At 52.4% G+C, this 23,354-nt stretch overlaps 1 protein-coding gene across 1 annotated transcript in view; it reads right to left on the reverse strand.

Annotated features, from left to right (window-relative positions):
* Positions 1–6,884: 6,884 nt before the first annotated feature.
* Positions 6,885–23,354, reverse strand: part of ALOX5 (arachidonate 5-lipoxygenase) — a gene marked incomplete at its 5' end in the record, with an annotated part of 57,230 nt that continues 40,760 nt past the window's right edge. Inside the window, 7 exons of the mRNA XM_079792931.1 lie at positions 6,885–7,433; positions 8,532–8,702; positions 9,024–9,124; positions 9,457–9,578; positions 12,822–13,000; positions 14,543–14,629; positions 19,853–20,056. Coding sequence (XP_079649057.1) covers positions 7,254–7,433; positions 8,532–8,702; positions 9,024–9,124; positions 9,457–9,578; positions 12,822–13,000; positions 14,543–14,629; positions 19,853–20,056 — 1,044 coding nt within the window. The 3' untranslated portion in view covers positions 6,885–7,253. The remainder of the gene's footprint in view (positions 7,434–8,531; positions 8,703–9,023; positions 9,125–9,456; positions 9,579–12,821; positions 13,001–14,542; positions 14,630–19,852; positions 20,057–23,354) is intronic.

Consider the following 23,354-nt stretch of genomic DNA (forward strand, 5'->3'; position numbering starts at 1 on the left):
AATGATTGCTTGCTGCCAGACAGCTAAGGGCATTTCAAACTACATGCTATTGCCTCCTGCTGGCCAAACACCTGAACAGCCGAAGGCAGTTTCTCCCAAGCCTGATAATCTTACTGTATACCAAACCTTACCCTTTGATATGTATATCTGCTTCAGGGCAATTTGTGTAAATAAAAAGCTCTGGGTCCAGAGAGACAGGAGGACTTGGTTCCTTTAGCTAAGTCTCCTCTGGCTCCCCAAAATGCCTTCCAAAATTATGTTTCGTCTCTGGACTCTTTATTAATTTACCACAGCCCTTCTCCAGATTCCTGAACCCTTCTAGATGCTGGACAAGACCCCCGGCAGTTAGTGACTGTTGGTTCAAACTAACAAAGAGTTAATCACCCAAATGTCTCTCCAGACTTCCTTTCAAAGCTCCTCTGATCCATGAAATCCAGTCACCTGGGAACACTGGTCCAGGGCTCTCCTCAGCCAGGAAGTGTGGGCCCTGAGGACTGTGAGTGCCCAGCACGCTCCTCGGGGAACGCCCATAGCTTTTATCTGATTTTCAAAGGTCTCTGCTTCCCTCCACACTCCCCAACACTGGCAGCAGCCACTCCAGGCTGACCCTGCGTTGGTCAGGAGTCAGGCCCAGAGAGGGCACTGCTCCGAGTCAGGAGTCACTGAGGGCTCCTCTGGCCTAAGGATCTCCTCCCACCCTGTGACTCAGTCCTGCAAGGCCCAGGCCCAAGGGACTGGGGAAGGGGGTCTCAGGGCTCGTCCCCCCATTGAGATGGCGGAAGTCAGTTAGATGTGGAGGCCAGGGCAGTGCTGCTGTGGGGGAGGAGCAAGCTGTCCTCTACCCTCCAGGCTCTTCTGGCTGGTCTGACAACACGTAGACGTGAGACAGGTGTGCAGGAGAAAATAACCTCAATACATGCACTTGCATGGGAACGACATACATGAGAGACAGAGACACGTGCAAGGGAGGCTCAGAGACAGAAGGAAGTGGGGTATAAGGGTCATGGCAAGATGATACGAAGAGCAGATGCTTAGTGAAGTTGGTCCTGCCCTCTAGACAGGTCCAAAGGGTTGTCTCTAATTCAGGGCCCCTCGTTCCAGTTCTTCTAGGTCAAGCATGTCAAACTCGAGGCCAGTGGGCCGCATGTTTGACATGCTAGTTCGAGGTAGTTAAGGGAGGGGTAAGTTTCTCTTGAGCCTGAAGCTAAAATTGCCTTTAGCTTAAAATAAACCGCCTAGCACTGAGGTACATCTTGAAGTGGCTCATTGTGAACCCCCATACTGGGCTGAGTAAGTAGCTACCTGACCAGTATCTGTTTTGTCAGAGCCCTGTCCCCCAAGTTTTCTGTTGGGAATGGAAGGTGCTTGGGTGCAGGGTCACCTGGAGGCATTGGAGTGGGGGTGATGTGCAGCGCCTGCCCTGGGCTTTTGCTGAGCAGCAGAATTCTCATCTGTGGACGGGCTGACCATCCCGCTGGGCCCTGGGGGAGCTTTAGGCGTAAAGGCAGTGCTGGTAAGTCTTTGCATTGCCCTCTTCAAAGGATCCACTCCTGCTCCTTCCTGGAGGCTGGAAATCCAGCAGCTGGTGCAGGGGAGGTCAGCGGGCACTGGGGCCCAGCTCACATTGCCCAGGCGCGCCCACTGCTCCTCACTGCATGGTGTCCGTGACACAGTACGCTGCTAGCAGGTTGGAAATTAATGCAACTTTTGAGTTATTTTAGAGACAGTACTGCTCATGTGCCATCTCTGCTCAGGAAGACCCGGAGCCAGGTGCCCCTTCCCACGGAGCCAGAGGACCAGGCACAATTAGAGCTCCAGCGCCAGACTCCGAGCAAGGTGTCGGTTGCACAGGAGGCCCCTGTGCAGGAGACCTACCCCATCTTCCCATCACCGACCTAGTTCCAAAGCTGGCCAACCTGCCGCCAGCACCTTCATATGCCCGCTTGTCCCCGTAACCCTAAAAACTCAGCCCCGACCTCGGCAGGGAGCAAACTGGTTGAGCTTCGTTCTGGTCTGCGTGCTGGCTGCCTGACAAATGAGCCCTCTTCTCGGGGACAGCCTGGTGCCTCGGTTCTCAGCTTTCTGGGCCACCAGCGGTGAGCCCATGGGCCCTTGCTTGGTAGCATCGGCTGGTGGGAGGAGGATGAACCCTGGAACGAAAATAGAGCTGACAGATGACAGGATGGCTGGCCTTTAAGAGGGAGGGGAAGTCAAGTCAACACTATGAAACAGAAGATCAAACCCAGCCCTTCCCCAGGGAAAGGCCCTCAGCAGGGCATGCTGGGAGGTGGGCTGCAGACAGGGCCCAGCAGGGGCGGAAACATGGGCAGTGGAGGTGTCACCTATTTTTATTAATCTGAAATTTATATAAAACTAGAGGCCCGATGCAAAAAATTCGTGCATGGGTAGGGTCCCTAGGCCTGGCCAGCAATCAGGGCCAATCTATGGGACAACCAGTGGGGCAATTGGGAGGCCGCCGCTGGCACTCGCCTTGGCTGGCCTGGCGCCACCCACTCGCTGGCCCCGCCCCCTGCTGCCGCTACAGGTTGTCTCCTTCTGCGGGGCAACTGGTGGGGCGATGGGGGAGGGGGAACCCGCTGGCACCTGCCTTGGCTGGCCTGGGGCCTGCAGGCTGGAGGCAGCTCCTGCATTGAGCGTCTGCCCTCTGGTGGTCAGTGCACATCATAGCAACTGGTCGTTCTACCGTTCAGTTTATTTGCATATTAGGCTTTTATTATATAGGATGCGTGTGCCTATTGAGATCATATGACATAACTTTGCAGCTCACTTTTTTCACTTAACCAGTTTAATACTTTTCTGTCAGAACATCTGTATCTACATTATTCTTTTTAACTAATGCAGAATTAAGTTCACTAAATTAAACTAGTCAACTAAATCCTTATTGCTATAGATTTTAGGTCGCTTAAGAAACAAGGCAGAAATCCACACCCTTGACATAAACTTTGTATACTTGGGGGTGTGTGGGTAGTTCTGAAAATAAATTCCTATATGTAGAAAAACAGGATGGAGGCATGTTAAGGTGTAAAACTGATCCCCAAAATTATTCCCTTATCTTTCCACTGTGAAACTATGAGTTTCTTTCCTGACATTGCAATATGCGGGAATTTTTTAAATGGTTACAAAAATGATTCCCTCATATCTCACTGATGTTTTACTTTGCATTTCCCAGATAAATGACATTGAGCATCTTTTGTATACTGCTCATTTCTGCTGATGTCAATTTCCATGCCTTGACCATTTTGCTTGGATTTTTATTTGTATTTTATACTGAACATGGGTGCCTTTTATGATGTAAGAACATTAACGCTCTGCTTTTATATAAGTGGAAAAGAAGTACAATTCATGAGTTTTTTCCAACATTTTATTATGAGTAATCTATATATATATATAAAAGGCTAATATGCAAAGTGTCCCCTTGGGAGTTCAACTGGGAGTTCGATTGCTCACTATGAAGTGCGCTGACCACCAGGGGGTGGCCCGGAATGAAGGGAGGCCCCAGCCAGCAGCCGGAAGGCCCCAATCGGCCCTGATCGCCGGCCAGGCCTAGGGACCCTACACGTGCAAGAATTTTGTGCACCAGGCCTCTAGTTTGAAATATAAAAGTTTGAATAACTGTACAGTGAGGATGCATATGCCCTAGGTTCTGCAGTTAACGTTATATATGCTTGACTGCATAGCCCATCTATGTACCACTCTACCTACTCATCAACTTTTTTTTCTTGCATTTCAGAGTAGATTGCAGCTATAAGTACACCTCACCACAACCACTCCAGTCTGCATATTGTTACCTAGAATTCAATGTTGGTTTATGGTTCTTTTTGTTCTTAGGTAGATTTACAGAGGAAAATGCACAGATCTCCAGACAGCATTTGATGAGTTTTGACAAATGTATGCACCTATGTAACCCAAACTGCTATCAACGTACAGAACATTATCTCAGTCCTGAGAATTCTGGACTTTTCAGTACACCCCGTCCCATTCCTCCCAAGCAAACATGGCTCTGATTTCATGGGTTTAGCTTACCCTAGAGCTTAATTTTAATGGAGTCATACAGTACATACACATTTGTATAAGAGTTTTTTCTGCTAGCACATTGCTTTTGAGTTTCATCCACGCTATTGTATGTTAGCTCATTCCCTTTTATTGTTGATTGATAGGCCATTGTATGTATAAACCAATCACTTCATCCATTTTCTTATTGCTGGATACTTCAGTTTACAGTTTTTGGCTATTATGAGTAGAACTGCTAAGAATATTTTTGTGAATAAGTGTCTTCATTTCTCTTGGGTAAATACCTAGGAATGGAATGCTGGTTCAGAAAGGGTAGGGGTATGTTTAGTTTTATCAGAAACCAAACACGTGTTTTCCAAAACAGGTGGATCATTATATCCTCACCAGCAACGTCTGAAGGTTAATCCATATGCTTGGGTTGTCAGCCACCAACACGACACACAAGGACTTTAGCCCTCCTGCAGATGTGTCGTCGCATTGCATTGTGCGTTTAATGTGTCCTTTCCTAACAACTAACTGTGTTGAGCATCTGTCGTGCATCTTGTCACGTGCTTACTTGCCACTCACAAACACTGCCTGTCTCTTTGTCCAAGGGGCTGTCACACTGCAGCCACTGGCCACATCCAGCCTCGGCCTCATTTGGTAAGGCCCTTGAGCCAGCAATGTGTTTTGCATTTCTAAAGGGTTGCTTTAAAAAATGCAACAAATTGTAGATAGCCTGCCAAACCTAAAATATCTATAGAAAAAATTTTGCTGACCCTGCTATATATTGAAAGTGTCTCCTGTATATAGCATGTTGCTGGGTATTGCTTTTAATGTTATTTATTTAGCTAGCAGGGTAAACAATCTATCTAAGATGTGGGAAAAATCTGTGTCTTAGATTCTGGACAAAGGCACTAGTATCATTGGTTTCAATCACATACGTGGAGCTGATTTAACTTGAAATGGGTGAGGCATCACTACAGCCCTGGTGTTACCTACAGCTGAGCTTTGTCAGGGTGAACATAACAGGAGCCCTTTAAACGGGGCTTTGAACCTTCTGGTGTTTCCTCAGTATTTCCAGTGCCACTTGGGACCTAGAAAATATATGGGTCAACACACCTGCCCTGGACAACAATCTGTTTGGATGGGAAGTCCATGACGTGAGTGGCCTTCTCTGTTCATGAGTGGAGAAAACACAAACCATCTCTTCGCTGATGGCAAGGAACCCCTGGGTGGCCCCTCGGGTTCCCTCTTGCCTCCGCAGTGGAAAGCACGTGCGGATCCAAGTGAGCACAGGACCTTGTCTCCTTCATACAGAGACTCTGCGGCGAGTTGCAGCTTGGTTGTTCCCCTGTGAAGCCAGATATGATGCCCTTCAGGAGGCAAGGGGAGAAGTGGGTTCTCAGAGTTGGGTTAAGGAAGCCCATCACTGGCTCATCGGTTACTTTGGAGATGGCATTTCCTGTGGGGGAACTGCTGCTCGGTGCACTGACGGTATGCCGTCCGGCTTCCTGCCCCGAAAACGCCCTTACCTGTGAGCCAGCCCATGCATGGGCATCAGGTTAATGTGGAGAAGGCTGGTACTGCAGTGGGTGCTGATTTTTAAAAATCTATTCCAATAATCTCTGCCTTTTTGTAGGAGTTTTTAGTCCATTAACATTGGATGTAATTATTGATATGGTTGATTCTATGTCTACAATTTTATAATTTGATTTCTGTTTGTCCCCTCTGTTTTTATTTCTTTATTCCTCTTTTCATGCTTTTTTTCATTATTTACATAGTTTAGAATACCACCTATTGGTTTTTAGTTATATATTATTTTTAGTGATCATAATATACCCACTTAAAATTTTGCCAGTTACTTAGAATTAATATTGGGCCAGTTGATATAAAATGTAGAAACCGTGTCAATGAAAAAGTCCATTTAATACCCATTGTCTTTTATGCTATCTTTATATGTATGATGTAAATGCTATGTATTTGCTTTAAAATGTCATATATATTTTAACAGAATTAAGAGTAGGAAAGTCTTTTAATTTAATAAATATTTACCATTTCTGATCCTCTCCCATCCTTCCTGAGGATCTGAGTTTCCATCAAGTGTCATTTCCCTTCAGCCTGTAGAATTTCCTTTAGCATTTCTTGTAGTAGAGATCTGCTGGCCACAGATTCTCTTAGTTTTATTTACCTGAAACTTTATCTTATTTTCATATTTGAAGGATATTTTTGCTGGTTACAGAATTCTGTGTGGGTGATTGTTTTCTTTTAATGCTTTAAAAATGCTGTTCCATTGTCTTCTGATGAAAAGTCCACCTGTAATTAAAAATATTCCATTGCATGTTGTTTGTGTCACTGCTTTCAAGATTTTCTTTTTAACTCTGGTTTTGAAGAGTTTGACTCTGAAGTATGGCTTGCTTTGTATTTATTCTGCTTGGGTTTGGTTGGGAGGGTTTGCCTAGATCGGGGGAGTGGGATGGGGGGACATCCAGCCCATGGAAGATCATTTGGTCTGGTCTTGCCAAGGCATTGGGGGTGGGTTAATTAAATGTTTGATCAAATATAGCGGGCTCATTTTTAAGTTGGTAACTTTGTATGGCCTTCGAATGATGTTAGAAATATCCAAATGGCCCTTGGCAGAAAAAAGGTTCCCCATTCCCGGCCTCGATGGAATCACAGTGCTTATAGCTTTTGTGTGTGTTGGGGGGTGGGTGGGGTGGTGGTGTGGGGGGGGAGTAAAATGTCTGAGTTGGTTGGAATGTAGCACATGGAAGCAAACCTGTTTTAAATGCATTTTATTTTTATGACAACCACTTCTTTACTTGGGCATGTATTACACGCAAGAAATGGAACTAAGCATAAATAGAGCAGAAAATAGTCACTCCATGTCTCCAACAAGAAGCACCTAGCAGTCATCCGATTGGCTGGTGCAGAAGTCTGAGCGAGGTGCAGGGCAGAGGGCCACACCATCTCACTCTGTGTAGGAGGGGTCCCTGCAGTGTTGCCGCGTTGATCAGAGTATGGGCTTCACTCAAGACGGAAGAATAAGAAAGGAATGTGCACCGAAGCTTAGCGATCCTGTGGCCCACTGGGCAGCCTTTGGTGTGAAGCCAGTGAGCCTGGGGGCTGAGGGCAAATTCCCAGGAATCCTGGTGGGCCCGCCTCGGAGCCTCTCCAGCTGAGCAGGCTGGAGTCTGGGTGCGAACAACACCTGGAGCCGGCGGCCACCTGGAGTGAGATGCTCAGATGGCAACGCTGTTGGGAATCCGGTCTGGAGACAAGTAGTAATAGGGCAGCTTCTTGTTCTTGTTGCGCTCAGCGATCACGCTGACGATGGCATCGAGGTTCTTTCGGAATCGGGTCATGGCCTCCTTTACGGGTTTCTCAATGAAATGCTCCTCCGGGTACATGCCCAGGAACAGCTGAGAGCCGGACAGACAGACAGACAGGCAGGCAGGTTACGCTGCAATGCAGCGATGCTAATCGACAAACCTGTCCCACGCATGGACAGCATCCCTTGGGAGTCATCCTCTGCCCGCTGCGGAGAACCCTGAGACCGCGAATGCCACCTCCCACCCGGCTTTCCCTGAGGAAGCCTCGGGGAGGGGGTGGGGTTAGACAGAAGGCAGACATCACTGCCCTGCTCCGGTGGCTATAAGGACATGCGCAGTGCAGGTATGTGTGGAGGCTGTTGGTCCCAGCACGGCCGCGGAGCCCCACCTGCCTGTGCTGCCCAGCACCCCACCTGCCCGTCTTGGCTCCAGGCAGCAGGAGCAGAGGGGCCAGCGCTGGCCCCCTCCCCTGCCAATGGTGTGCTCAACTGCACACGCACACAGATGAGAACTGGACATAGTAAAAACACACGATTGGACTGTTAAAGCTGGAAAGGGTGGGAGAAGCCTCTCTGGCGGTTGATGGGTTTTGGATTTAGTCTGTGGAGGGCAGCTCAGTCTCAACATTCTTTGACCAAGAAGTTCCCCTGTTAGGAGTGTCTCCTCTGATCCCATTGAACACGTGCAAAGACCCGGATCCATAGACGTTAGCAAGGGACCAACACATAGCAAATGCCCTGAAGTAACCGCCCAGGGGCCTGGGCCTGGCAGTCACCCTGTGCAGCACCCAGCCAATGCCCGGGGTTGTGTCTGCTGAGTCCCCCGCTTTGGGTCTAGGCTAAGGGAGGTAGGTGCACGTGCACGGCCATGTCGGGGAGACCCAGGAAACTTAGTTGTTGCCTCTGTGCAGGAGAAACCCACACAGGAGAGCTTTGTCCGCAGCTGGGGTGGGGCAGGGGGGTGGCTTTGCGGGGAAGGTCACCAGTGGCACAGAGTCCTCCACGCTGTCTGCCCAGCCGCCCAGCTCCCTCATGCCTCAGGCCTGAGGACCTCATGGGCCACTTCCGCCTGGAAGCTGAGGGTCCAGGAGGGCAGGGAGCCACCCTGAGGCTGAGTCACAAAGCCCCGCAGTTGAGGAGTGGGTGCACCCGGGGCAGCCTGCCCGCCAGCAGGGGCGCACGGCCTCACCTCATTTTCCTGGAACTGGCTCAGCGCCCACACGGCACCCAGGTGCCAGCAGGAGCGGCCTCGGTCTGGCAGCGTGTCCACGATCTGCTCAATGGTGACCACCCCCTTTGTCGTGGGCGGCGGGGCCCGCATGGTTGGGGGGGCGTTGGGGATCCAGGAGCACCAGTCATACTGCAGGGAGAGCCACAGACAGGCAATGCAGCCGCTGCCACCCATGTCTCCCGCCTCCCACCTGTGCACCCACCCACGCCAACAAGGCCTGGCAGCCAGGCTGCAGCCCCCTCGCCGCGGCTGCGCCGCTGGGGCCCTCCGCCAAGCGGGCAGACCCCTGAGTGGGAACACCGATTCGGCCCCGAGGCCACCTGAGGTCCACCTGTCTTCCTCTAGCCGACTGGCTGGCTGGCTGTTTGGGAGACTGCAGGTCAGTAGCAGTCAAGGTCAAGGTGACCTTGGCAATTTCCCTCCCAGAGGGCTGGCCCTGCCCTCGCGCACCTGGCCGAAGTTCACTGCTGCGTGCTGGGCGGAGGCCGTGAAGATCACCACCGTCAGGTACTCGGACAGCTTCTCCCTGGTCTTGATGGACTTGGGGAAACCTGAGGCGGAGCCACGGGCCCACTAAGGCCCCACCTCCCAGGAGGGACACCCAGCCAGCAGACCCCTCCTGTTCCCCCCCACAGCCTTCCCTGGGGTCCCCCACACCAGGGCTGGAGGGACCGGCTTGTCTAGTGTCCCGATGTTTCTGACCCAGGCTGTCAGGGTCACAGAAAGCCCCTGAAGTGTCCCCATGAGGCATTCTGGGGTCTTGGGGACTGTGGCCTCAGCACCAGGTGCTAAGGTGAATGGCACGGCCAGTGTTGCCCAAGGACACGCGGAGGTGCAGGGAGGAGCAGGGAGGAGGACTGGGGAGAGCTGGGAGGGTCCCTACCTGAGGCCTTCCTGCCCCGCATGCCGTACACGTACACGTCCTTCACAAAGGCCTGCAGCTCCTGGTCCTCCGCCACCACCTGGTCACTCTCGTAGTAGATGCCCACCACGTCGGCCGTGAACCTGGCTCAGGGGGAGGGGCCCAGCTAGGGGGCTGCAAAGCTGGCCCGGCCCCGTGGCAGGACCCCATCATGAACCAGTCACTTACCCCTCTCCGTCAGGACATTAGGGTCACCCATCTCCCGCATACCCCTTTCTCCATCAGTGCCTGACAGCAAAGCCAGTCCCTGGTCCCTGAGTCAGTGTGCAGGCCCTGGCTAGGTCCATCCTGCCCACGCCCACTCCTCCTCCAGGACCCCCTCCTCCTCCTCCAAGGCCCCCCTCCTCCTCCAGGACCCATTCCTCCTCCAAGGCCCTCCCTCCCCCAGGATACACGCTCCTCCTCCAGGACCCCTTCCTCCTCCAGGACCTCCTCCTCCTCCAGGACCCCCTCCTCCTCCAGGACCTCCTCCTCCTCAAGGACCTCCTCCTCTTCTAGGACCCCCTCCTCCTCCAGGACCCCCTCCTCCTCCAGGACCTCCTCCTCCTCAAGGACCTCCTCCTCTTCTAGGACCCCCTCCTCCTCCAGGACCTCCTCCTCCTCAAGGACCTCCTCCTCCTCCAGGGCCCCCTTCTTCCTCCAAGGCCCCCCCTCCCTCAGGATACACGCTCCGCCTCCAGGACCCCTTCCTCCTCCAGGACCTCCTCCTCCTCAAGGACTCCCCCTCCTCCTCCTCCAGGACCTCCTCCTCCTCCAGGACCCCTTCCTCCTCCTCCAGGGCCCCATCCTCCTCCTCCAAGGCCACACCTCCTCCTCCAGGGCCCCCTTCCTCCTCCAAGGCACCCTTCCCCCTGGATACACGCTCCTCCTCCAGGACCCATTCCTCCTCCAGGTCCCCCTCCTCCTCCAGGACCTCTTCCTCCTCCAGGACCCCCTCCTCCTCCAGGACCTCCTCCTCCTCCTCCAGGTCCCCCTCCTCCTCCAGGACCCATTCCTCCTCCAGGACCCCCTCCTCCTCCAGGACCTCCTCCTCCTCCTCCAGGTCCCCCTCCTCCTCCAGGACCCATTCCTCCTCCAGGACCCCCTCCTCCTCCAGGACATCCTCCTCCTCCTCCAGGTCCCCCTCCTCCTCCAGGACCCATTCCTCCTCCAGGACCCCCTCCTCCTCCAGGACGTCCTCCTCCTCCTCCAGGTCCCCCTCCTCCTCCAGGACCCCCTCCTCCTCCAGGACCCATTCCTCCTCCAGGACCCCCTCCTCCTCCAGGACCCATTCCTCCTCCAGGTCCCCCTCCTCCTCCAGGACCCATTCCTCCTCCAGGACCCCCTCCTCCTCCAGGACGTCCTCCTCCTCCTCCAGGTCCCCCTCCTCCTCCAGGACCCCCTCCTCCTCCAGGACCCCCTCCTCCTCCTCCAGGTCCCCCTCCTCCTCCAGGACCTGCTCCTCCTCCAGGACCCAAGGCATGTCCTCCTCCAGGACGCCCTCCTCAACCAGGACCCATTCCTCCTCCAGGACCCCCTCCTCCTCCAGGACCCCCTCCTCCTCCAAGACCTCCTCCTCCTCCTCCAGGTCCCCCTCCTCCTCCTTCAGGACCCCCTCCTCCTCCTTCAGGACCCCCTCCTCCAGGACCTCCTCCTCCTCCAGGACCTCCTCCTCCTCCTCCAGGTCCCCCTCCTCCTCCTTCAGGACCCCCTCCTCCTCCTCCAGGACCCCCTCCTCCTCCAGGACCTCCTCCACCTCCAGGACCCCTTCCTCCTCCAGGACCCCCTCCTCCTCCAGGACCTCCTCCTCCTCCAGGACCCCCTCCTCCTCCAGGACCCCCTCCTCCTCCAGGACCTCCTCCTCCTCCTCCTCTTCCAGGGCCCCCCTCCTCCTCCAGGACCCCCTCCTCCTCCAGGACCCCCACCTCCTCCAGGACCCCACTCCTCCTCCAGGACCTCCTCCTCCTCCTCCTCCAGGACCTCCTCCTCCTCCAGGATCTACTCCTCCTCCTCCTCCAGGACCCCCTCCTCCTCCAGGACCCCATTCTCCTCCAGGACCTCCTCCTCCTCCAGGACCCCCTCCTCCTCCTCCAGGACCCCCTCCTCCTCCAGGACCCATTCCTCCTCCAGGACCTCCTCCTCCTCCAGGACCCCACTCCTCCTCCAGGACCTCCTCCTCCTCCTCCAGGACCCCTCCTCCTCCAGGACCTCCTCCTCCTCCAGGACCCCATTCCTCCTCCAGGACCTCCTCCTCCTCCAGGACCCCCTCCTCCTCCAGGACCCCTCCTCCTCCAGGACCCCCTCCTCCTCCAGGACCCCTCCTCCTCCAGGACCCCCTCCTCCTCCAGGACCCATTCCTCCTCCAGGACCTCCTCCTCCTCCAGGACCCCATTCCTCCTCCAGGACCTCCTCCTCCTCCAGGACCCCCTCCTCCTCCAGGACCCCTCCTCCTCCAGGACCCCCTCCTCCTCCAGGACCCCCTCCTCCTCCAGGACCCCCTCCTCCTCCAGGACCCATTCCTCCTCCAGGACCCCCTCCTCCTCCAGGACCCCCTCCTCCTCCAGGACCCATTCCTCCTCCAGGACCTTCTCCTCCTCCAGGACCCCCTCCTCCTCCTCCAGGGCCCCCCTCCTCCTCCAGAACCTCCTCCTCCTCCAGGACCCCCTCCTCCTCCTCCAGGTCCCCCTCCTCCTCCTCCAGGTCCCCCTCCTCCTCCAGGACCCGCTCCTCCTTCAGGACCCACTCCTTCTCCAGGACCCCTTCCTCCTCCAGGACCTCCTCCTCCTCCAGGACCCCCTCCTCCTCCTCCAGGACCTCCTCCTCCTCTTCCAGGTCCCCCTCCTCCTCCTCCAGGACCTCCTCCTCCTTCTGCAGGTCCCCCTCCTCCTCCAGGTCCCCCTCCTCCTCCAGGACCCCCTCCTCCTCCAGGTCCTCCTCCTCCTCCAGGGCCCCACTACTCCTCCTCCAGGACCTCCTCCTCCTCCTCCAGGTCCGCCTCCTCCTCCTCCAGGACCTCCTCCTCCTTCTCCAGGTCCCCCTCCTCCTCCAGGTCCCCCTCCTCCTCCAGGACTTCCTCCTCCTCCAGGACCTCCTCCTCCTTCAGGACATCCTCCTCCTTCAGGGCCCCACTCCTCCTCCTCCAGGACCTCCTCCTCTTCCAGGACCTCCTCCTCCTCCTCCAGGACCTCCTCCTCCTCCAGGACCCCCTCCTCCTCCTACAGGACCTCCTCCTCCTCCTCCAGGTCCCCCTCCTCCTCCAGGACCCCCTCCTCCTCCAGGGCCCCCCTCCTCCTCCATGGCCCCCCTCCCGCCACACAGAGTGGTCCCACAGCCCAGCATGCACTCACGCCCTGATGGCTTCCCACACCAGGAGCCCGTCGTCCCGGTAGAAGTAGTAGGGAATATCCTTCGTGCTGTCCATGCCCCGGGCCTTGATGGCCTCAGGAAAGCACAGGGAGGTGTAGGTCAGCTCCTGCATGGCCTTCTGCACCATCTGCACGTGCCCACCGCCCCCTGTGGCGTTGGCCTTGAGCGGGAGGAAGAGAGAGTGCTGTGAGCTGAGGCCGGCAACCCCTCTCCAGCTTCCGGCCCCAGAGCACCAGGAGTAACTGTGCTCAGCGGAGCAGTGGCCAGGCATGCAGAGGGCCAAAGCCACGGCCTGTGAGACTGGGTGGGAGGGATGTTTAACTCAGAGAAGCCAGGGCAGCGAGTGAAGAGGCTTCGGGGAGGAGACTCTGAGTGCAAGGGGTTGATGGATGGGTGTGTGGGGGACCTGAGGGCAGCTGCAGAGGGAGGAGCCGGCTCCCACTCCGAGGAGGGCAGCAGGGACAGCTTGCAGATGGGGACACAGGCTGCCCAGAGTCCAAGGAGTGCTCTCCGTGACCAATCTGTGGCTGAGAGAAGGGGCAGAAACCAGCCCCAGGACCTGCACAAGCTGTGGAGGGCTGTGCTGTGCTCAGGGCAGGGAGGGAGAGGCCTTCCGGGGGGATCGCTCTCCTCCCAGCGGCTGAGATTGAGGCACACGTGTTCTCAGGCATGCACACGTGTGTACACACACACACACACACACACACACACACACACACACACACACACGGGGCTGGGAAGAGGAGGGCTCGGGTGCCGGGTGCCAGACATGGGTCCCCAGGGGTGGTTTGACCCAAGTGGGACTGATCAGAGTTGTCGCCGTGCCATGTGGTCACTGCGTGGAAGCATGAGCCTGGAGCTCACAGTGATGGTCCCGGCCCTGCCACGGGCAGCCCTTGGGGGAGAGTGAGGCCAGCACCGCTGGAAGAGGTGGGGAGTGGAGCCAGTGTGCCTGGGCCTGGGGACTCAGGGCCACTGTCCATTTCGATCGGAGGCTCCCGCACCCCTACATGTCCAGGTATATGAGGCAGTACCTCTCTTTTCCAGCTTCTGCTGGTTTGACTTGGATTTTGTATTTTGCAACCCAAACAGTGGCTCAACCTTAGGGACCATCTGGTAGCTCACTAATGGGAGGTGGGAAGGAGGGAGGTCAAGGGTGAGGCTGCAGGTGGAGGAGAGGGAGGAGAGAATCTGCGCTTGGTAAGGCCATGGGAGGTGTGTGTGGGGGGTCAAAAAAAAGTGAGGTGCTGTCTGGGAGAATGTAAGGGACCAATAGGGACCAAGACACCACTGAGGAGGAAAATGGGCTGGGAGCGCTGATAGCCGGGAAGGGCAGAGGGTGGGAGGGGGATGCAGGTCCCTAGTGCATAAGAGGAGAGGAGTGGGTGCGGGGAGGCAGGGTCTGCACCCACTTGCCTGAGATGGGGAGGGGAGGGTGGAAGGGGGACAGGGAGACACATGGGAGGAAGACCTGGTGATGCAGGCAATGCACTCAGAAAGGGAGAGCTCGCCCATGCCAGATGGAAGGAGCCGAGACTGGCACAGAACCTGGGAGCCCTCTCTGCCCGCCTCCAGCCTCCAACCTCCACCCCTTTGGGGCCTACGGGCCTGGCCTCCTGAGGGGAAATCTGTGCGGGTTTGGAGAAGTGGCTGCCCACCAGCCTGGGGTCTGCCCTGTGTGGGGCGGGGGGGAAACGCCCACCTTGTCAAAGAGGCCGAACTCGCAGATGAGCTGCTCCCGGGCCTTGGTGTTGATGGCGATGGTGAACCGCACATGCGCCACCAGGAGCTGGCGGGGGAGCAGAGGAAGCATCAGAGGAGGCCAGGCAGGGCCCCTGGCCTGGCCTGCGCCCCTCTGGAGACCCCAGGGACCCTCGTCACCCCAGTCCAGTCCACTGTGGAGGGTGACAGGAGGGCTTGGGGAGGAAGTGCAGATGGGCACCCTGGCCTTCACCGCCGAGGAGCTGCGGCTGCCTGATGTAGCGGTGATGATGCTCAGTGATGGAGATAATGATGAAGGTGAGCTCAGTGATGGGGATAATGATGAAGGTGAGCTCAGTGATGGGGATAATGATGAAGGTGAGCTCAGTGATGGGGATAATGATGAAGGTGAGCTCAGTGATAGAGATAATGATGAAGGTAAGCTCAGTGATGGGGATAATGATGAAGGTGAGCTCAGTGATGGGGATAATGATGAAGGTGAGCTCAGTGATGGGGATAATGATGAAGGTGAGCTCAGTGATGGGGATAATGATGGAGGTGAGCTCAGTGATGGGGATAATGATGAAGGTGAGCTCAGTGATGGAGATAATGATGAAGGTGAGCTCAGTGATGGGGATAATGATGAAGGTGAGCTCAGTGATGGGGATAATGATGAAGGTGAGCTCAGTGATGGAGATAATGATGAAGGTGAGCTCAGTGATGGGGATAATGATGAAGGTGAGCTCAGTGATGGAGATAATGATGAAGGTGAGCTCAGTGATGGGGATAATGATGAAGGTGAGCTCAGTGATGGGGATAATGATGAAGGTGAGCTCAGTGATGGGGATAATGATGAAGGTGAGCTCAGTGATGGAGATAATGAAGGTGAGCTCAGTGATGGGGATAATGATGAAGGTGAGGTCAGTGATGGGGATAATGATGAAGGTGATGCTCAGTGATGGGGATAATGATGAAGGTGAGCTCAGTGATGGGGATAATGATGAAGGTGAGCTCAGTGATGGGGATAATGATGAAGGTGAGCTCAGTGATGGGGATAATGATGAAGGTGAGCTCAGTGATGGGGATAATGATGAAGGTGAGCTCAGTGATGGAGATAATGATGAAGGTAAGCTCAGTGATGGGGATAATGATGAAGGTGAGCTCAGTGATGGGGATAATGATGAAGGTGAGCTCAGTGATGGGGATAATGATGAAGGTGAGCTCAGTGATGGAGATAATGAAGGTGAGCTCAGTGATGGGGATAATGATGAAGGTGAGCTCAGTGATGGGGATAATGATGAAGGTGATGCTCAGTGATGGGGATAATGATGAAGGTGAGCTCAGTGATGGGGATAATGATGAAGGTGAGCTCAGTGATGGGGATAATGATGAAGGTGAGCTCAGTGATGGGGATAATGATGAAGGTGAGGTCAGTGATGGGGATAATGATGAAGGTGATGCTCAGTGATGGGGATAATGATGAAGGTGAGCTCAGTGATGGAGATAATGATGAAGGTGAACTCAGTGATGGGGATAATGATGAAGGTGATGCTCAGTGATAGGGATAATGATGAAGGTGATGCTCAGTGATGGGGATAATGATGAAGGTGAGCTCAGTGATGGGGATAATGATGAAGATGAACTCAGTGATGGGGATAATGATGAAGGTGAGCTCAGTGATGGGGATAATGATTAAGGTGATGCTCAGTAATAGGGATAATGATGAAGGTGAGCTCAGTGATGGGGATAATGATGAAGGTGAGCTCAGTGATGGGGATAATGATGAAGGTGAGCTCAGTGATGGGGATAATGATGAAGGTGAGCTCAGTGATGGGGATAATGATGAAGGTGATGCTCAGTGATAGGGATAATGATGAAGGTGAGCTCAGTGATGGAGATAATGATGATGGTGAGCTCAGTGATGGGGATAATGATGAAGGTGAGCTCAGTGATGGGGATAATGATGAAGGTGAGCTCAGTGATGGGGATAATGATGAAGGTGAGCTCAGTGATGGGGATAATGATAAAGGTGATGCTCAGTGATGGGGATAATGATGATGGTGATGCCCAGTGATGGGGATAATGATGAAGGTGAGCTCAGTGATGGGGATAATGATGAAGGTGAGCTCAGTGATGGGGATAATGATGAAGGTGAGCTCAGTGATGGGGATAATGATGAAGGTGAGCTTAGTGATGGGGATAATGATGAAGGTGAGCTCAGTGATGGGGATAATGAAGGTGAGCTCAGTGATGGGGATAATGATGAAGGTGAACTCAGTGATGGGGATAATGATGAAGGTGATGCTCAGTGATAGGGATAATGATGAAGGTGATGCTCAGTGATGGGGATAATGATGAAGGTGAGCTCAGTGATGGGGATAATGATGAAGGTGAGCTCAGTGATGGGGATAATGATTAAGGTGAGCTCAGTGATGGGGATAATGATTAAGGTGATGCTCAGTAATAGGGATAATGATGAAGGTGAGCTCAGTGATGGGGATAATGATGAAGGTGAGGTCAGTGATGGGGATAATGATGAAGGTGATGCTCAGTAATAGGGATAATGATGAAGGTGAGGTCAGTGATGGGGATAATGATGAAGGTGAGGTCAGTGATGGGGATAATGATGAAGGTGATGCTCAGTGATGGGGATAATGATGAAGGTGAGCTCAGTGATGGAGATAATGATGAAGGTGAACTCAGTGATGGGGATAATGATGAAGGTGATGCTCAGTGATAGGGATAATGATGAAGGTGATGCTCAGTGATGGGGATAATGATGAAGGTGAGCTCAGTGATGGGGATAATGATGAAGATGAACTCAGTGATGGGGATAATGATTAAGGTGATGCTCAGTAATAGGGATAATGATGAAGGTGAGCTCAGTGATGGGGATAATGATGAAGGTGAGGTCAGTGATGGGGATAATGATGAAGGTGATGCTCAGTAATAGGGATAATGATGAAGGTGAGGTCAGTGATGGGGATAATGATGAAGGTGAGGTCAGTGATGGGGATAATGATGAAGGTGATGCTCAGTGATGGGGATAATGATGAAGGTGAGCTCAGTGATGGAGATAATGATGAAGGTGAACTCAGTGATGGGGATAATGATGAAGGTGATGCTCAGTGATAGGGATAATGATGAAGGTGATGCTCAGTGATGGGGATAATGATGAAGGTGAGCTCAGTGATGGGGATAATGATGAAGATGAACTCAGTGATGGGGATAATGATGAAGGTGAGCTCAGTGATGGGGATAATGATTAAGGTGATGCTCAGTGATAGGGATAATGATGAAGGTGAGCTCAGTGATGGGGATAATGATGAAGGTGAGCTCAGTGATGGGGATAATGATGAAGGTGAGCTCAGTGATGGGGATAATGATGAAGGTGAGCTCAGTGATGGGGATAATGATGAAGGTGATGCTCAGTGATAGGGATAATGATGAAGGTGAGCTCAGTGATGGAGATAATGATGATGGTGAGCTCAGTGATGGGGATAATGATGAAGGTGAGCTCAGTGATGGGGATAATGATGAAGGTGAGCTCAGTGATGGAGATAATGATGAAGGTGAGCTCAGTGATGGGGATAATGATGAAGGTGAGCTCAGTGATGGGGATAATGATAAAGGTGATGCTCAGTGATGGGGATAATGATGATGGTGATGCCCAGTGATGGGGATAATGATGAAGGTGAGCTCAGTGATGGGGATAATGATGAAGGTGAGCTCAGTGATGGGGATAATGATGAAGGTGAGCTCAGTGATGGGGATAATGATGAAGGTGAGCTTAGTGATGGGGATAATGATGAAGGTGAGCTCAGTGATGGGGATAATGATGAAGGTGAGCTCAGTGATGGGGATAATGATGAAGGTGAGCTCAGTGATGGGGATAATGATGAAGGTGAGCTCAGTGATGGGGATAATGATGAAGGTGAGCTCAGTGATGGGGATAATGATTAAGGTGAGCTCAGTGATGGGGATAATGATGAAGGTGAGCTCAGTGATGGGGATAATGATTAAGGTGAGCTCAGTGATGGGGATAATGATGAAGGTGAGCTTAGTGATGGGGATAATGATGAAGGTGATGATTAGTGATGGAGATAATGATGAAGGTGAGCTCAGTGATGGGGATAATGATGAAGGTGAGCTCAGTGATGGGGATAATGATGAAGGTGAGCTCAGTGATGGGGATAATGATGAGGGTGAGCTCAGTGATGGGGATAATGATGCAGGTGATGCTCAGTGATGGGGATAATGATGGAGGTGAGCTCAGTGATGGGGATAATGATGAAGGTGATGCTCAGTTATGGGGATAATGATGAAGGTGAGCTTAGTGATGGGGATAATGATGAAGGTGAGCTCAGTGATGGGGATAATGATGAAGGTGAGCTCAGTGATGGGGATAATGATGAAGGTGAGCTCAGTGATGGGGATAATGATGAAGGTGAGCTCAGTGATGGGGATAATGATTAAGGTGAGCTCAGTGATGGGGATAATGATGAAGGTGAGCTCAGTGATGGGGATAATGATTAAGGTGAGCTCAGTGATGGGGATAATGATGAAGGTGAGCTCAGTGATGGGGATAATGATGAAGGTGGCGCTCAGTGATGGGTATATTGATGAAGGTGAGCTCAGTGATGGGGATAATGATGAAGGTGATGCTCAGTGATGGGGATAATGATGAAGGTGATGCTCAGTTATGGGGATAATGATGAAGGTGAGCTCAGTGATGGGGATAATGATGAAGGTGTTGCTCAGTGATGGGGATAATGATGAAAGTGAGCTCAGTGATGGAGATAACGATGAAGGTGGAAATGGCTGATGCGTGTGTGGAGCTCCTCTCTGCGTCAGGCAGTTTTAAGCTCTAAATGCGTTCACTATTTTAATGTGGACAATGACCCTATGAGGCGGTGCACTATTTGATCTTTGTTATACCGATGGGGAAACCGAGGCAGGTGGGAATATTCTTAGCCTGCAGCCACCTTAACAGTCAGTGCTGACAGGGACAGAGGGGCAGTGGTGGGGCTGCCACTTGGCCTCAGACTAGGGTCATGCTGATCTCATTTGCCTCTTCCAATGTGGCCTCACTGCCGGGCCACTGGTGTGTCAGGCCCCGGGTCCGAGTCCTCAGGGACCAGCAGGTGCTCAGCACACATTACCGCCCCCAGAACACGTCTCCAGGATCCCTGTCTGCTGGCCTCCAAGCCAGGCCTGTGGGGAAGTCAGTGACCCTCCCTCCCTCCTGCCCATCCACATCCAGAAACTCTCCCCCGCTTCCCCTGCCCCGTAAGGCAGTAGCTTGCTGTACCTTAAAAATGGGGTGCACGGCGGGCAGCTGGCGGTACATGGCGATGCCAAACACTTCAGACACCAGGTGTGTGCGCAGGAGGTGGGTGATGGTCTGGTGGATGTGGAAGTCACTGGAGCGCACCCAGATTTTGGCCAGAAGCCAGTCATATTTCGCATCCGAAGGAAAGAAAATGGGGTTTTCGTCTCCTGGGACTTGGTTGAGCTGGTGCATAGAGGAGAGAAAATACGCTTCATCTTCCATTCCAAACCATAGCTCCGGGAAAGCCCGACCACGCAGGAAATTCCAGAGGAATCTGGATTACTTTTTAAATTAAATCTTTATTGTTGAAAATATTCCATATTCCCTTTTATTCCCCATTGGCCCCTTCTAGCTCGCTCTCCCCCCCGCCTCCCCCCCGCAAGGCCTTCACCACCCTATTGTCAGTGTCCATGAGTTAGGCATACAGTATATGCATACAAGTTCTTTGGTTGATCTCTTCCCCCTCCCCCGCCACCCCCCCTCGCCTTCCCTCTGAGATTCCATAGTTGTTCTATGCTTCTGTATCTCTGGCTCTATTTATTTATCAGTTTATTTTGTTAATTATTAGATTCCACATATAAGTGAGATCATGTGATACTTGTCTTTCTCTGACTGGCTTATTTCCCTTAACACAATACTCTCCAGGTCCCTCCATGCTGTTTCAAAGGGTAACAGGTCCTTCTTCTTTACTGCTGCATAGTGTTCCATGGTGTAAATGTACCACAGCTTTTTATCCACTCATCTACTGATGGGCACTTGGGCTGTTTCCAGGTCTTAGCTATTACAAATTGTGCTGCTATGAACATTGGGGTGCATACACTCTTTCTGATTGGATTTCTTAAATCGGGACTTTTGAATCCTGGGAGGATCTTGGGGGAGAGCAGGTGGCTCAGGGGCTTTGTTTCCCATCCCAGCTACATCGCTTACTACCTGTGGGACCCGGGGCAACTTCCTGAGCCTCCGTGAGCCCCGGTGCCACCTCTGGAATAAGGAGACAGTATGTGCTCAGCTCACAGGCTATGGGGGCCGTGAATCAGGGTGTGAAGGCACCGGCCTTCAGTGCTCAGGGCACATGCTGGGTCTTCCCCCGGCCCCCACACCCCTCTTCCCTTTCCCACCGGCTCACTGCTTCCTGGTTCCCGCTGCCTTTGGGTCTCCTGCACCACCCCTTCCTCTGCTCTCCCCTAAATGCTGCTGTCCCCAGGCTCTGCCTCCAGGCCTACTCCTGGCTCCCTGCTGGCCCCGACCCGCCTCCGGTTCCCAGGGCTTGAGCCCCTCATGATGCCGTGTCCCAGGCCACTGTCCCTTTAGCCCAGACCTCCGGCCAGTGCCTCCCTAGCGGAGACCAGGCTGTCTTCCCTCTCCAGTTGCTACTCCACACTGGGCCAAGGTGACACTTTTTTCTAAAAAGGAAATCATGTTGAAACATAGGCCATCTTGTTCCAGTAACCTCTATTTTGTAAAAACTTCTGTTGAAATTTTAACTCGGCTATTCTTGGCTTCTATAAACATGCTTGCTTAAATAATAGGGAAAATAAGACTACTCCCATTTTAGAGAGGCCACAAACCATGCCCCAGACAGAGTTATCCATGCTGGCGCCAGGCCAGGCCTTGAGATATGGTCTCACGGCCCCTTCCCAGCACATGGGCTTTTTGCAAAGCCCACGAAAGATCCGGAAGTAAAATCCCATATTTGGGAGACAAGGGACTGGAAATATATAAAAAGGGAAAGCTTCCTCCGTGTTTTTGCTCAGGCTCTGGAAACAATATACCTCTGAGCCCGCCGGCGTAATAAAGACTCCTAATTACTAATTAATTTGGCTTATTACGGCGTCTTATGTTCAGCTCGCTGATTTACAATATAACAATGTTATGCCAATTTTTAAAACACACAGTCACCTCCTAATGCCTGAAAAGAAAGGCCCTAACTCCATGGTCTGGCCGCTGACATCGGACCCTTCCCTTCGTCCCTCCCTTTGCCAGGCCACTGGTTCTTAGCTGTGCCCATGCCAGCAGTCATGGCATTCATCACACTGCTCAGCTTCAGGACCCCTGGGCATGATGTCCTGTGAGTGTGCAAGGTAGGCGCTCATCGCTCCTCTTTCAGAGGAGGACAGGCGTCTTGGAGGGGGACAGTTACCATGGCAATGAAGATTGGGGAGTGGCATCCAGCTGCCGGAGCAGGTGAGGGTTGGGGCTGAGTGGGGCTCAGCTCGATGGGCGGCAGGCCCTCCCAGCTCAGTGTGGCTACAGCTCAGTGACCCAGGAGAGCTGCCTGCCCTGGGGGGGCAGCACCAAGTGGGCGCCTCAAGGTCATACTAAAGGTTTTGGAAGGCAATTTCTCTGCTTCTCTCTCAAAAGCAGAAGTGTCCAATAGAAAAATAATGTAAGCCACAAATAGAATTTTAAATTTTCAGGTGGCCACAGTAATAAAAGAAAGAAGAAACAGGTGAAATTTATGTTAATAATAAAATTTTATTTTACCTAATATATCTAAAATATTATCATTCAACATAAAAATAATATAAAATTACTAATGAGATATTTACATTCTTTATATGGGTAATATATTTTATTACTGTTAGCATGGAGTAAAGCTAATGGTGTTTTTGAGGAGTACATTTATTGACACCTTGCTAAATTAACTTACTAATTCTAGTAGCTTTTTAAAAAATTAGAGTCTCTTAGGTTTTCTAAGTCCACCAAAATATAGTCTTCTCTTTGTTTTTTTTTACATGATTATTATTTTATTTTCTTGTTTATCACATCCAGGACAATGTTAAATAACAATATCAGCATTCTTGTGTTTTTGTTGTTTTCATTTTTACTGAATTTATTGGAGTTGCATTGGGTAATAAAATTATATAGGTTTCAGGTGTATAATTCTGCAATGCATCATCTGTATATTGTACTGTGTGTTCACCACCCCAAGTCAAGTCTCCTTCCATCACCCTTTATCCCCTTTAACCTCTCCTACCTCCCTCACCCCCTTCCCTCTGGTAATCACCAGGCTGTTGTGTCTATGAATGGTTGATTTTTGCTTAATTCCTTCACCTTTTTCACTCCACTCCCTCTCCTCCGGCAGCTGTCAGTCTGTCCTCTGTATCTATTTCCGTTAGGTTCACTACTTTGTTCATTAAGCATTCTTGTTTCTGATTTTAATGGAAATGGCCTTAGGATTGCCATTTTTGAATGATATTTCCTGACTTCATCATATGGAGGTAATTTCTATTATTATTTTAACTTTCACGAGTTGTGTTATTACATTTCCTTTCGGTTTCAGCTGGTACAACCGGAATATTTTCCGTATAGGCGTGGTGCATTGGGCCGATACAGAGGCACCTGGAATAAACTCGCTGGTGTGACAAATGGGTCGTGTATTACGTGCTGCGTTCGCTCTTCATTGTTAGCATGAAGCACCGTTGTCAGAGCCTCTTAAACCTGTGTCTGTCACTTGGGTGCCCGTGACATCTGTCACTTG

Source organism: Cnephaeus nilssonii (genome assembly GCF_951640355.1).
Source record: "Cnephaeus nilssonii genome assembly, chromosome: 16".
Classification (NCBI taxonomy): domain Eukaryota; kingdom Metazoa; phylum Chordata; class Mammalia; order Chiroptera; family Vespertilionidae; genus Cnephaeus; species Cnephaeus nilssonii.